At 47.7% G+C, this 14,985-nt stretch overlaps 1 protein-coding gene across 2 annotated transcripts in view; it reads right to left on the reverse strand.

The window, feature by feature from the left end:
• Positions 1-14,985, reverse strand: part of STXBP5 (syntaxin binding protein 5) — a 933,640-nt gene that overhangs the window by 129,851 nt on the left and 788,804 nt on the right. For both annotated transcript variants that reach the window (XM_069235194.1, XM_069235193.1), the window contains one exon: positions 10,850-11,089. In XM_069235194.1, the coding sequence (XP_069091295.1) occupies positions 10,850-11,089 (240 nt within the window). The remainder of the gene's footprint in view (positions 1-10,849; positions 11,090-14,985) is intronic.

The following is a 14,985-nucleotide window of genomic DNA, read 5'->3' on the forward strand; positions in this document are numbered from 1 at the left end:
GTTGTCATCAGAGAACTTGGTGCAATACTGATGTGTTAGAGGCTTTTATTCTCCCTTTAGTTAGTTGTATTAAAAATCGGATGAGGGTACTCCTGGGGTGTTGTGAAGCTGCCTGCAATATCTGCTGCTTCTGGATTTTTTGTTTTCTTTGCTTCGTTTGTGGGCCTGGCTGTATAATGCCTGACAAGGAGTCGAGTCTTTAGTCACTATTCCGAACTTCTTTTTTGTGACATGGGGAAAAATATCCTTGGACTCATTGGAGGTTTTTACCAACATTTACTTCTGTTTCTTTGCTTGGATACACACATCTTTAAGGGATGCTTAGTTGCACTTTAACTTTTCTGGAATTGCCTTCAATGGATCGCTCAACATTCCAATGTTCTAATTGCATTTAAATTAAAAATTATGCTTTGGTATTTCATTTGATATTTTCCATAGCCTTTATAAGTACAATTGTTAAATAATACCTTTTGACTTACTGAAAATGGAAGAAATCAGGAACTGTTAGTGTTTCCAAAGAGCAGTCACGCTTTTGTGAACTGTTTACATCAGACGCTGCTTGAGTACGCTACGAATATAGCAGGTTTAACCTTACTGGTAAATACTTGCATCGAGAGCATAAGAGCCCACGCCCAGGCAATGTCCACAGAGAAGGATTTATCTACTGAATAGAGAGGAAAGACTCGAAGAAGAGTAACCGACACAAATTCATCATATCTTGAACAAGGGATGTCTCAGTGGACTGCTGCATACAACGTCTGCAACATGCTACTTGAGCTGTCTGTAGCGTGACCACAACAAGTATGTAGCACAGATTTGTAACCTATAAAAATGCACTCTATCTTTTCCTTCTTTCACCCTACCAGTCTCACTCCATTACATACACAATGCAAACCTGCAGCCCTTATAAGGGGTGGGGTGGTTAAACAGGAGAAGTAGGCAAGTCTGTATATATGCACATATACCCAATGCGGCCTGCTCTATTGGAAAACAAGTTTTACCTAGAGGAGACAACCCTTGGTTAGCAAATACGAACTTCCCACTGAGCTGTGTATTCAGACCCCTACCGTTAGAAACTTGAGGGGAAATGTTTAAAATCTTAAGCTTATACCAGACATGTCAGTTACTTTGTCTGGAGTAACAGAAGAGACCACACACTTTCACCACGTTCCGAGCACTGCAGTCTCTGAATGTGAGGAAGGCAATGTAGGCAAAGCTTGGGTAAGACCAAATGTATCTTCTTTGCTATAGGCACGAAAGAACGGTAAAATAAGAAATTAGTTGGACTCGAGTTACATGCAAAATGGAGAACTGTGCAGTTTTTATATTTATACTCTGTAGGATGAGGTCAACTGCGTAAAGGCCGCCAGCCTTCTTGACTTTCTAATTTTGTTTTGTCATTTTGTTTTTGTAGCAAAATTGTATTGTTTGACTGTATGTCAGGCCCTCACCAATCTAGAAAAAAAAAGGCAAAACATTTTTTTGATTTAAAAAGAAAAAAACAAACACTACTATAGTGCTCCCCTGCACTGAAAGGAACAACTTTGTGTGTCCATGTGTTACGTGTGAAAGGGGGGCATGCCGCTGCTCAAAGTTAAGTCAGATAATGGCTGAAGTGGGTTGATACAATGCCCCTTTGAATGCATGCTGGAGTGGGCGTAAGAAAAATTTGAATGACGCCAACTACAGTCTGGCTGAAGCCTCTATAAGTAACTATGTCCTACACACAATTTTAGCAAAATCAAATTGCCTTGGCTAACACAGACCTACAAAAACCAGTCTCACATTAGCTGCAAGCTTCTTTCCTTTGAGAAGGAAAGAAGGTAGGAAAGAGAAAGAAAGAACAACTTAATACTGAACAGTTTCAAATGGACATAACATGATCTGGTATGCAGTGAAAAAGCAGGAGTCAGAAAAGTAAAACACTCCAAAAGGAATTTACAAGGGTATTGACAGAAGATGGGATCTGATAGAGACAACATTAAATACTTATAAAGTAAAAACAAAACATTGGCATTGAACGGAACTGGCTGCTGAGTAGATATACTCCTTGTGAAAGAGCAAAATGTTGCCCCTCAAGGTGAATTTAACCAGTAGTGGCTTAAGTAGGCTGACACACTGCCCCGTGTTACAAGCTGTAGTGGGAAGAAGCAAAATGTCACTGACACAACAACAGACCAGTGGATGTTGCGAGGTGGCTGAAAACCCCCTTTTGTAAGTATTTTATACATATTTTAGTAAAAAGGCATTGGCTAACACCAGACCCAAAATAGTAAAAATCAAGGCTGCATTTAACAACGCATTTCTTCAACATGTTTTGGTGCTAAATTGGTCCTGTGAAGGGCCCTTGGAGGGCGAGGAGGGCGAGGCAGGAGATGCCACTAAAAGAAACCTCAACACCTTATGTTGGCGTATTCTAGAGGGCTGAAAGAGCAAACTAAGCTGTGTTAGGAAAGACACGCGGTAACTATATAGAAATAAAGGGGAAACAACTGTGGTGAGGTAAAGTCAGAGCTTCAATCCAAGAGGTGTTAGCGCAACACAAATCACAATAGTAAGGCACCTGCATTCACATTTACATTCCACAGTATAGTTTATTGGTTACCCTACATAGTAAATCAAACATATTATAACGTAAAAGTGAAAGTGAGCAACGTACAAAGTACAAGGATATCAAAACCATTACTATGCAATATGTGCTCCAATACCTTCGGGAGGTGTTGGCGCTATATAAAACTGCACAGAAAGGTAGCTGGTGCTAATGTAAAGCACTCAGTGGTGTTGGTGTTATATAAAACTGCACACACAAAAACATTTGAAAAGCAGTGCAGGGGAGGAGGGGAATCGGTGCAACAGGAGTTCTGAAAGGTCAAGCAGCGACAGGTGGGAGGTGGATGGGCGACCATCAACAAATAAGGGCTGCTACAGGGAAAGTGATTTGCCTATGATTTATTGTCAATGCGTGCCAGTGGTGCTGTGCTGCTTATGCAGGTGCCTTCAAAAACTTAGATGGCCATGATGGGGCAACAAGGAGACGGGGTGGTGTACAGCGAGAGGGAAGAGGAAGACTAGCAAGGAAATTAATACAAGTGGGGTGGGGGAGGGAGGCTTGGACAAACACAGGAGTATAATAAGGAATTCGGAAAAGCAAATACAGTACGTTTGAGCAGACTGACTGCAGAGACGTGCACTCCTAGAAAGTGTATTTGAAAAGATAAAAAAAAAGAACCCAAAACAAATGGCTGGATCCTGACCTCTTACCACTTCCTCTACTCCAACTGACAAACAATGGTCTGAAATTTGGAGATCCTAAGGGCGTCAAGATGGCGGTCGCACTCTAGGAGTGCTCCGGACCCCTCTGTCATCCGCCCTGTTAGGCCCGGCCGCCCTGGGATATTTCTTGGCCCCAACCGGCTCCCTGTGTGTGAAGGGAGCGGCGGGGCAGGCCGCGAGCCAGAACCCTGCGTGGGAGGTCTGGGGGTGCACCTGGGCTTTGCGGCTTGGAGCCGGTGCTCGGGGCCTGCAGGGGGGCCCGTGGGCTCGCGGATTCCTGCCTGGGGCGCGGCTGCCCCCGAGCCGCACAGAGACATTTCCAAGCGGCGCCCCGTGTGGGAGGGGTGCGCGAGACGAGACCGGACTGCTGCACCTCGCCGTCAGCGGCCGGGGGAGGCAGCGAGGAGGATTCCCCGTGCCACGTGCGGCGACCTGATCCGCGGCCGAGGAGCGGAGGGTCAGACGGCGGAAGAGTGGGGGTCTGCGCCAGGTGATGTAGTTGGGCCCTCAGTCCATTGGACTGGCCTTGTTACCTGCGCCCGGTGAGGTGGGTCGGCGGCCTCCCGCAGAGAGGGGGGCTCCCCACGCAGTGCTGTTCGGGGGAGGAGAGCGGAGGGTCATGCCAGTTCCCGGGCGACCTCCTCTCGGCCGCGTGAGACGGCAGAGGATTTGAGGGGCGTCTGGGCTTCCCTTCCCCTCCCACCCCCCTGGAACGATGACGAGAGCACGGGTCGGGGTGGAGGCCTGTGTGAAGACTACAGAGTGGGGGCCTGAGCCATGAGGTGTGGTCGGGCCCCTGGGACATCGGTGTCCGGTGCCCGCCTGGACATTAGAAGACCCTGCTGGGGGGGCAGGCAGAGAGAACTGAACTGGTGCCTGCCAGCCTGGTGCCGGGACCGAAGGCCTTTGGGACTACAGCTGTGCAGAGGAGAAGGTGTGGCGGCGGTGCGATCGGGCAGCAGGACGGCTGCAGCGCCCTGAGGACAATGGCGCAGCGTGGAGTGCTGAGGTGATCGGGGCAGCTGGTATCGCGAGACGAGCAGAGCGGCTGTCGGCCAGGCCCGTACACGTCAGATTGGTGCAGGTGCTGGGCGGGGCACGCCTGGAGAGAGCTGCGGCCGCCTGGACCGACCCGGAGTGGTCCCCTTGCCCCCCAGACAGGCGACTGCCCTTGGCCCGAACGGACATCTTCCTGAGGATCCCGGTGGGCCGGGAGTGACACCGTGGTGGCCCTCGGGGGAGCCGGCCGGGGCCTTGGAGGGAGTCCTGATCGTACCGAAGCTACTGGTCCGGAGACGGTGATGGGGAAGGGCAAAGCAAGTAAGCAGTCTCCGGCGTCCCAGCAGCGCGTTGATCACTTTGCTAAACAGACATCCCCGCGGGAGGTGGGTACTCCGACCCTCGAGGTGACGGCGACTGATGGGGTGCACACCATCCTACAGGCCATCCAATCCTCGTAGTTGGTTGTCGAGACTAAGGTCAGAGAGGTGCGTGAGGACGTGGGCCTCCTGCGGCAGGATCTGCGGACCGCGGTGGGTCGCATCAAGGAGGTGGAAGACTGCATTTCCCAGGCTGAAGACAAGATCGCAGATCTTAAAGCCAAAGTTGCGCAGTTGCAAACTCGTACAGGTTAACTGCATCACAGAGCGGAGGACGCGGAAAACCGAGCCAGGCGAAATAACCTGCGTTTTGTGGGATTCGCGGAGGATGCAGAGGCAGGACCCACAATTGCTTTCTTGGAGTATTGGATTAAGTCGTGGGTCCCTGCCCAGAAACTCTCCCCCTGGTTTGCCATCAAACGCATGCATAGGGCCCTGGCACCCCGGCCCCCGGAGGCCAATGTTCGCGCGGTTCCTCAGCTTCAGGGACCAAGATGTCATCTTTCGGGAGGCGAGGGCACACCCGGACCTTCACTGGGACAATCATAAGATCCTCATATTCTCCGACTACACCCGGGAGGTGCAGGCCAGGAGGCGATCGTACGAAGGGGTCAAGCAGAAGCTCCAGGCGATGCAGTTGACCTATATGCTCCTTTTCCCCGCTTGCCTCAAGGTTCTCCACGATGGAAAATCCTTCTTCTTTGATTGCCCGGAGGCGGCTTGGGACTGGCTTACAGAGGAGCACCGGATGGCCCGGAGGAGCTCTCCCAGCTTGGGAGGTGAGAGGCGAGCGCCCGCCCCCGCAGCTCCCCAGGGGCCTGGGGGGGGCGCAAAAGGACCCAGTCCCGCAGGAGGAGGTGGAGTAGCCTGCGTGGAGGGTCGGCGGAGGACGACCGGGTGGGCCCGAGTCAGCCCGTGGAAGGGCCACACTAGGGGGCCCTGGCGGTGAGGGTCCAGTGTTGGCCCCGGAGGAAGAGCGCCTCGGCCAGTCCCCCCGAATTTCCTGTGGTTGATTTCTCGGCGCCCTACGTTGAAGGAGAGAGTATGGGCGTCGATGTCCTTACGACACTGGACGCAAGACGGCTGAGGGCCGTATTGCAGAACTCCGTCCTGCAGGAGGGGTCCACCACTCCACGCTTACTGTTTACACTCTGTATTTACAGTTTTGGGCGACAGATGCTTCAGGGTTGGAAGTATGGGGAGGGGGGCAGTTGGGGGGGCGGGGTGGGATTGTTGATACACCGTTGCCCATGGTTGGGCTTGTATTATGTTTTTCTGTGTTTGGTTTACTGATCACAATGGGAGGCTAGAGTAGGTGCACTTCACGGGAAGCAATCACACATGTACCTTTGCTGGAACAGTCTAAGCGGGTCCTCTCATGGAATGTAAAAGGGCTCTTGAATAAAATTAAACGGCCCACGGTCTTCTCCACCATCCGCAGGTCTACCCCATCTGTGGTTCTGCTCCAGGAAACTCACCTGATGGGTACAAGGTGTCCGGTGCTTATGAGGGGGGGAATATGACAGAGTCTATCATGCTGGATTCTCCAGGGGCTCGAGAGGAGTGGCGGTCCTCCTGCACCGTTCCTTGCCACTGGTGGTATTAGATTCCCTGTCAGACCCTCAGGGTCGATATGTGGTGGTGTCCGGCTTGCTTAGAGGATACCCGATCAATATTCTGAGTATTTACGCCCCTCCAGGGGGGCGAGAACAGTTATTGGTGTCCCTTGGGGAGGTGGTGGCAGGACTTCCCCCGGGACTGACTGTGCTGGGTGGGGACTTTAACTCTGTCGTAGACCCTGAGGTTGATATCACGGGCCCCTGTCCTCGAGCCACAGAGTGGGGGCCTCTGGATTGCGGAGATGGATGGCGGATCTAGGTCTTTGCGACGTGTGGCGGGTTTGGCATCCCCGTTTGCGGCAGTACACCCATACATCGGCGGCGCACCACACTCAAGCGCAAATTGTTCTCTTTCTTGCACCCACCCTCAGCGTGCCTCGATTCACGGGAGTGGAGATCCTTCCTCATGGGGTATCGGATCATGCGCCGCTTCTCCTTTGTCTCGACGGAGGGAGCGCCGGGCGACGACCGATGTGGCGGCTCAATGCCTGGTGTCTGCAGGACGGCGAGTATGCCCAGGAGCTGGGTGATCGGCTCTCTGAGTTATTTACCCTTAACGTGGGATCCGTGGCAAAGCCGGGCATTCTTTGTCTTTGTTAGGGGTCACGCCAGGCAGCTCCTACGAGCACGGGAACGCGCACGCAATCATAAAATATCGGTACTTGAGGTGAGGGTGATGCGCCTGGAAGGCCAGGTTGAAGGGTCAGCGGGTGTAGTGGTCACGCGGCAGTTGGCCTTGGTCCGAGTGGAGATTAAACACATAACGCTGGAGACCGAGAAACATATGTGGCGAGCTTCCATGGCCCGAGTGTACGGGTGGGGGGACAAAAATGGCAAGCTCCTGCACTGGATTGCCACTAGACAGATGGCAGACAGGGTGGTCCCGGAGATCGTTGATGGCTCAGGTGCTATCTCGCGGACCCCAAGTGAGATCGCGTAGAGCTTCGCAGCCTATTACTGGAGCCTCTATGAAGAGCGGCCTAGCCCCCCCGCCGAGATAGAGGCCCGCTGTTGATGGAAGTGACCCTCTCCGCTGTTGATCGAAGTGACCCTCCCCACTGTTTTTGACGCAGAGAGGCATGACCTTGACGAGCCTCTCAGCCTAGGGGAGGTCGAGGCAGCTATAGCAGAGCTGGCGACGGGCAAGACGCCCGGTCCAGACGGGTTTCCAGCCGAGTTTTATATGAGGTTCTGGGACATTTTAGCCCCCCATCTCCTAGCAATGTACGAGGAGGCCGAAAACACAGGGGGCTTTCCCCCAGGCTTGGCTCATGTCATTATTGTGGTGATCCCAAAGACTAGGCCCCCCTCGCGGGATTGCTCGGCATACCGCCCCTTATCCCTCCTCAATACGGAACTCAAGATTTTCTCTACAGTACTGGCCCTGAGACTGAAGAGGATGCTGCCCGCGTTAGTTCACCATGACCAGTGCGATTTTATGTCTGCTAGAGGTACCGGGCACTGTATTAAGTGCTTGCACGTGGCTCTGGCTCACAGGGCCCTTCTTACCTCTCCCCTGGCGCTTCTGTTGGTGGACTTTGAAAAGGCATTCGACACAGTAGATTGGTCGTACCTATGCTGCGTCTTCGCGAGGGCGGGGCTTGGGCCGCGGTTCCGTGCACTGGTGGGCCTCCTTTACTCCAAGCCATCAGCCCGGGCGCAGGTCAACGGGGCGTCTCGGAACAGTTCCCCATCCGCAGGGGTACCCGCCAGGGATGTCCCCTCTCCCCGCTCCTATTTGGTCTGGCGATGGAGCTGCTGGCAAAGCTAATTCGGGAGGATCCCCTGGTTGAGGGATGGTCGTGGCCCACTGGGAGAGAGGACCGTATCGCGTTATACGCGGATGATGTCCTCCTGTACCTGGCTAAAGCGGCCAGCAGTGGACCCAGGGTGCTGCAGTTACTGGGACTGTTTGTAGAGGCGTCAGGTCTAGTGGTTAATCCTAGTAAATCTCTATTGATCCCGCTCGGTCACTCTAGGGACTGTTACGATTAGCAGCACAACATTCCTATTAAGCGAAACAGCTTCCGGTACCTGGGAATCCAAATAGCGCTGTTGCCAGAGTTGGCATGGGCTTTGAATGTCAAGCCCCTAACGAAGCGGGTCAAGGAAGACCTCCAGAGATGGAGATCTCTTCCGCTCAATACCCTCGGCCGGATCGCACAATACAAGATGATGGTACTCCCCTGGTTCCTTTACCTGCTTCAAAACCTCCCCTATCAAGTCCCCAAATGGTGGTTTGCCGATATGGAGGCCGTGGCGCGACAGTTTATGTGGCATGGCTCCCGTCCGCGCCTGCCGTTTCGGTTCTGTCAAGGGGACGTCTACGAGGGCGTCCTGGGGATGTCCAATCTTCACCTTTATCACCTGGCGATGCATCTGCTGGTGATTAATGATTGGCTGGGGGGAGGATGGTCGGACCCCGCCTATCAACAGGAGATCCTGACCATTGGCTTCCCTGACTTGTTTGGGATGCTATACGGTGACCCCGCGCCGCGTGGGATTCCTGAAGTGACAAGGGTGGTGCTTACAGTGTGGAGGGCGGCACAGTAAGTGTCGGGGTGGTGGCGTCGGCTTACCCATCAGACCCCATTGTGGCAGGGTTCATGGTTGAGGCTCTGCACTCCGGGAGTTCCTTAAGTGGGAACTTACTGGGATAGCTTTGCTCGGAGACATCTGGGCGGGTACACATATGCGGTCCTTCCAGGAACTTTAACAGCAATTCTCACTCAACCAGACTCAGTTCCATAAGTACTTACAACTCCGGCATGCCCTTCAGGTGCACCTTCAGGCAGGAACGGTTCTCCCAGGGTTCAGCCCCGTGGAAACCAAGACACTTATGGGACACCTAGGCAAAGAGGGGGTATCGCGTATATACCGCATGTTGACTACTAATACATCACAGCCACTTGATAAGCTTCGTTCACGATGGGAGCAATGGGTGGGCCCGATGACGGAGGAGGACTGGAGAGACGCCTTGATGGCCCCAAGACTGTTGACTATGACTTCCCATCTTAGATTTGTGCAGACTTATTTTCTTCACGCAGCGTATCTCTCCCCCAAAAGGCTGCATAATGCCGGCCTTAGGCAGCAAGCGGAGTGCCAACGGTGTACGAGCCTGACAGCCGATTTTTTTCATATGGTGTGGGCATGCCCTGATATTACTGCCTATTGGCGCGCAGTGTTAGCGGAGGTGTCCAGGGTCTTGCAGGTGGCGATAGAGCCCACCACTCTGCCAGTCCTGCTGGGGGTTCTTGAGGGAGTGGGCTCCAGCAGGGCGGAGCGAACCTTTGTAGGAATGGCTTGTTTGGTGGCCAAAAGGGACATCGCCTCGGGATGGAGAGCGGAGTCGGCCCCCGCGCTAGTGAAGTGGCGCCGCGGGATGGACTGCTGCGCCTTTCAAGAAAAACCTGTCTATGAAGCACGGGGCTGACCTGCCAAATATGAACGGGTGTGGGGGAAATGGATGGGAGCCTGGGGGGGAGGGACACTGGGCGTGACCCCTCGGTGTGACCTGGGGGAAGTCCACCCAAGACTTCATGGGGGTTATTAGTCCCGTGATTATGATTTATCTGTGTAGTGTTCAATCAGAGGAGGCAAAATGTGACCAGTGGTGTTGTGCAGTGTTGTTTCTTTGTTCTGCAATAAAATCAATAAAGCTGTTTTATTATTACAAAAAAAAAAAATTGGGAGATCCTCCACTAAGAACAAAATTTCCCCAGTAATAACACAATGCAAAATATGGCACTTCACAAAGCATTCTCTCTGTAGGTCTCAAAATCTGAAATGCTGGAATTCCTGCAAAATAACATGCTCCCTCGACCTCATGCTCTTCTAATCGTAAAATGATCAGATCTTTCTGGCCAGAAATAGAGAATACTATCAATAAAATAATTCATAAGCATATTGCTCAAACCACACTAATATAGTTTTGTGTCCATGGATCCTTACACTTATGACAGCATTGAACTACCAGGACCTTTACCTCTTGGATCTCCTCCTAACCATAGGAATTAAAAACATACTTTGTGAGTGGAAATCTTGTAAAGCCCTGTCATATCATACTTGGTGGGCATGCTTCACTGGAAGTGCTGATGATACATTTAATAAAAGCTAAACAATCCAAAGTTCCGACAGACTGTGGAATAAATTGGCTGGGTATATGCAAAAATCTAAACTGCCATAATCTATCCATCATAAAACCGCCATACACCACCTACACCACTATATGATTTCTTTAATCAACACCCACTTTAACTTTGTTTCTCCACCAATGCTTACTCTCCTTCCACACATCCCCATAGCCACTCAAATCCTGTTTCTATCTAGCTTTCCCTTCTTTTGGGTAAACTGGCAATGCTCCCCATCCACTGAACAGTCTTTCTCAGGTGCATGGAGGTATTTACCATTTCATATTTTATAACATAAACTGTACTATCTCATGCATTGCAACCTCATGTATATTTAAATTTATTATGTTCTACTACAAAATCACAATAAAACTCTTTGAAACTGTACAAGAATTTCATTTCAATAACAAGCATTTTTATGATGTATATCTTAAAAGACAATGCATACCACTAGGAGAAACAATAACTGGTTGATCAAGTCTTTGCTCTCCAGCAGGTGGTAGGTTCAGCACGATGACTAAAACAGTGCCCAGTGTCGTCCCCACCCATAAGCATGGTGATGTTGATGTATCTGGTTTCCGAGTAAAAGTCTCACAGAAATGCAGAGCTGATATTGCTTCCCGTGATTCCTTGTCAATGCTGGTTACACTGGAACTTCGGGATCGACTGAAAGAGTTGTCTCGGACTTCTAAAGAAATGGCAAATTAAACATGAGCATCAACAAAAAAAAAGGACTGACATTTTTGAAAACAAATGAACCACTCTTAATAAAATATTTTAAACTTCAATTCAGAAGCCAAATGTTTGTTGCCATATTTGTTGCAAGCTCTTTACACAGCCAAACTTAAAAGAACAACATGACTTAATTCCCATTATTGCTCTAAAAATGTATCTAGTTCTACAATGTTTTAATTTCTTCTATAACTTAAACCAATGAAACGTTTTCATCAGATGTCATGAGACCAATGTTTAGGCATGTATGTTTCATCCCAATGTAACAATCTAAGGATTTTCTTTGAATACCATAAAATATGCCAATATTTTATATTTCAAAATGTATAAGATGAGTAAGATCTCATCTCTACAGAAAACATAAATTTAAATTGGGATTTATGAAACAAAAATATTATTTTAGAATAATTAAAACCTATATGATTAAAGTTGTGTGGCCACCCTGGCAGAATTAGAAATGGGCAATACCACAAATCCGGTCCATCACTGAATCTCCATGAATCTTTAGCAATACAAAAACGAGTAAAAGTGCTACAATGTAAAAACTGATGGTCGCACTCATGCGTAACATCAAACAAACCCATCTGTGAGGAAACATACCATGTTCAAAACGTTTCAACTGATCATGGTCTGAATTTTTCATTTGTAAAAACATGTATTATCTTACATCTCTTTTCCCAATACATTTCACATTACAAACACAATTAACAGTTCATTAGACCAGCATTCTGTTATGGGGAGTGGAAAGTCCTCTAAAATGCTTCTCTAGATACCCTGACATGCATGCATCTGTTTTAGACCTGTTTTTACAATCAAGCAACATATAAAGTCTGTTCTTTCTGTAGCTGATGTGGTAATTTCACAAGTGAGGTGATGCAAAGGTGACACCAGTGCTCCTTAGATCACTGCTTTCTTTTCTATCTCTTCTACCATCTCTTTGCACAGAGTTTATTTCCTCTCCATCCCCCTGTCATATTTGATTTGTCACCATGTATGCATCAATAAATGTATGCAGCATTGACCTTCAGCAGGTCCCAGTAAGAAACACTGGGAAAAGGAGATGGTATGTTATGTTGGTGCCACATCCTTCCTGCCAATGGACATGCCGCCATTTGCACTGCACCACGTAAACAAACAACATGGCAGATACAGGGAGTGAAATGCCACTTCTAAAGTTTTACTGAGGATGGTTAGATGGATCTTTGACTTTTTGCTTTAGGATACTCATTCAGATTCATTTAGTTAAATGAATAACTGGAGCCACTTCCAATGGAATACCTTAGTTACGCATCACATCCCTGGTTCATTGAGTCTAAATACACCTTTACCAACTCACATACGCACAAGGACGACTTCTCTTCTCCAGCAGTCTATCAATACCCTATGATGATACCACTACTCTGGCTTTTTCCTCCCATGCTTCAACAGTACAATTCACAGTACTCACAGCATCCTGAGCTATTCTCAACCATCCTTTATTTTTTGATCTACTGATTCACTACAGATATAAGCCCCTTTTGAGAAGTAGAAAACATTCCACTATGAAACGATTCTTAACACCATGAGTAATTCACAAGAACTATTTTCCACTGTACACAATTTCCTTCTGGTTTTACTTAAACCTCTTCCTTGAAGACAGAATTTACATGTATGCAGCTACTTCATCTTAGTTCAAGACTTCTCTCGTCCCCCTCTGTTCTTTCAATCTGTTCCCCACAGAAGTCAAGGCTTCCATTCTCTGGAAAAACAGATGAGTTTCCACATCTGGCTATGCTGGTATTTCTGACTCAATGGCTATAACTGTGTAGACATTCTGACAAAACATATCATTCGTATTGTGAAATCTTCCTCATCTTTAGGTTTGGTACCAACTGTTTTTATAAAGACGATTCACGTCGGTTTGGAATCCACAATCTTAGCCAACTGTTTGTTTCCCCAAGCTTTACATGATTCTGGATTAAACAGGTGTTTCCCCATCTCCAAAAATTACTTGAATATAATCACATGCATTACTTACATCTGCTAATCAAGAGTCTGTCCTAGTCATGGCACACAAATTACAAAGGCATTGATTTAGGATCTTATCTTTGCATTGGTTACTTATACATACCCCTCCAGGCCAAATGAAACCTAGTTTACTCCACCCACATTGCACTATCATCCCTGCTGCACATTTTCACAAACTGATACCTTATCAAAGACCTAGATAGCAAATCAGTAACAGAACCATCTACAAATATCTTGAACTCAACATCTTTTCTCATACGTATGCTACCCCAAGATCAACCTCTAATTCTTCTCTGCTGGGGCTTGTAACGTATAGCTAGACTTAATGGCTGACTTTGTAAACTCTTAGGACTCAGCAGTTGATTACATATGCATCCTATGTGCCAATCCTTCAGATGGAGTCTCCTAACTCTCAGAGAGCTTATAACTTGACTTCTGTTACCTTTTCTTTGTCCTGAACCCAGCTCCACTGACCCTCCCACCTGAACACAACAAACACTATTCTGGCATTATTTCTCAAGAAATATCACTATTAGTTTGCATTAGACTCCGACATTGGATTGATTACTATACTACATTTGTCAATATAAATATGTTACTTACCAATGGTTTCAACTCCACTATCCGTGAAGACCAGCTTCAGACCTAAAGCTAAAAATGTCCACCAACTTCAAATAGCCTTTTTCTTTCAAAATCACTGCCTTTGTAGTCCTCACCAACATCATCCACATTATTTGCCTTGTCGATGCTAAGAAATTCGGTGCCCTGTGAACTCCTAAAACTTGGTTCTAGGCACTATGATTCTGGACAGCTTTGTCTTTTTACCTACAACTCAAATATTCTCATTCTCGTTAAGCAATTTGCCAGTGAAACCATAAGAAATGGCATTTCTGAATAAATTCCAACCAACTACAAAAAACCTTCCATCTCTGGAAAAATTGGCAAGTCTTGAACAAATTAGAAGAACTCTTCTCAACTATGAAAACATCCTCCTGCTAAATTGTGTTTAAAGTAGATAATATTTTCAGCATGCAGGAAAGATATTTCCCCTTGGTCTGCCACAAACCCACCCTTACTGTTTGTCTTTTTAATCAGTTTCCATTATTGAGAATCAAGGCTGCAGCCCCCTAATAAAAATGTCAATTTACAAACATTTGACAACAATGACACTGCTTCTTCACAGGCATAAAACTGCAGACAGCCTGAAAAAAGCATCATGTATTAAGTAAATTCTTTGTATATTTAAAAATGTTTTCACACCTTAGCCAATTCTGCATCTATAATGGACACTCCAAGATGTCACCTTAAACTTCTGACTCTGAAATCAATGTGTATATTTATAGGCCGTGAGATTCCTCTAATGCAATTTCTATCAACTTTACCTTTCTCCCTGAGTGGATGCTTCAAAGCGGATTTAAACATTTTGATTATAAAACAAAAGAATCATTGTTTTTCCTAAAATCCTCTTCTCAAACTCCTACACTCCTTAGCTTTTAAGACAGCATATACTGATAAAACATTAAAATATTAGGCATCTTTTTATTTATTTATTTATGAACTTCAAAAACTAGTGCTGCAAGTACTCACATGTCTTTTCCCACTTACTTCAAGTACTTACTCCTCTTTATTCAACCTAATGTTAATTGTACTGGAGTCAGCTCCATGATAATATCCTGTTATAACTTATCTATAGGTAGTTTTAAAGCTCGATGTATGCCAAAGTGTGGGGCTAAACAACACACACTCAAAAGCTGTAGAACAGAGAGCCAATGTTGGGGAGTTAACAGAGTCAAAGACCAAAAAGCCAAGACTTTAAAGGGTGTCTAAAGTGAAGCAAGTGAGGTA

Source organism: Pleurodeles waltl, chromosome 5 (assembly GCF_031143425.1).
Source record: "Pleurodeles waltl isolate 20211129_DDA chromosome 5, aPleWal1.hap1.20221129, whole genome shotgun sequence".
Lineage (NCBI taxonomy): Eukaryota > Metazoa > Chordata > Amphibia > Caudata > Salamandridae > Pleurodeles > Pleurodeles waltl.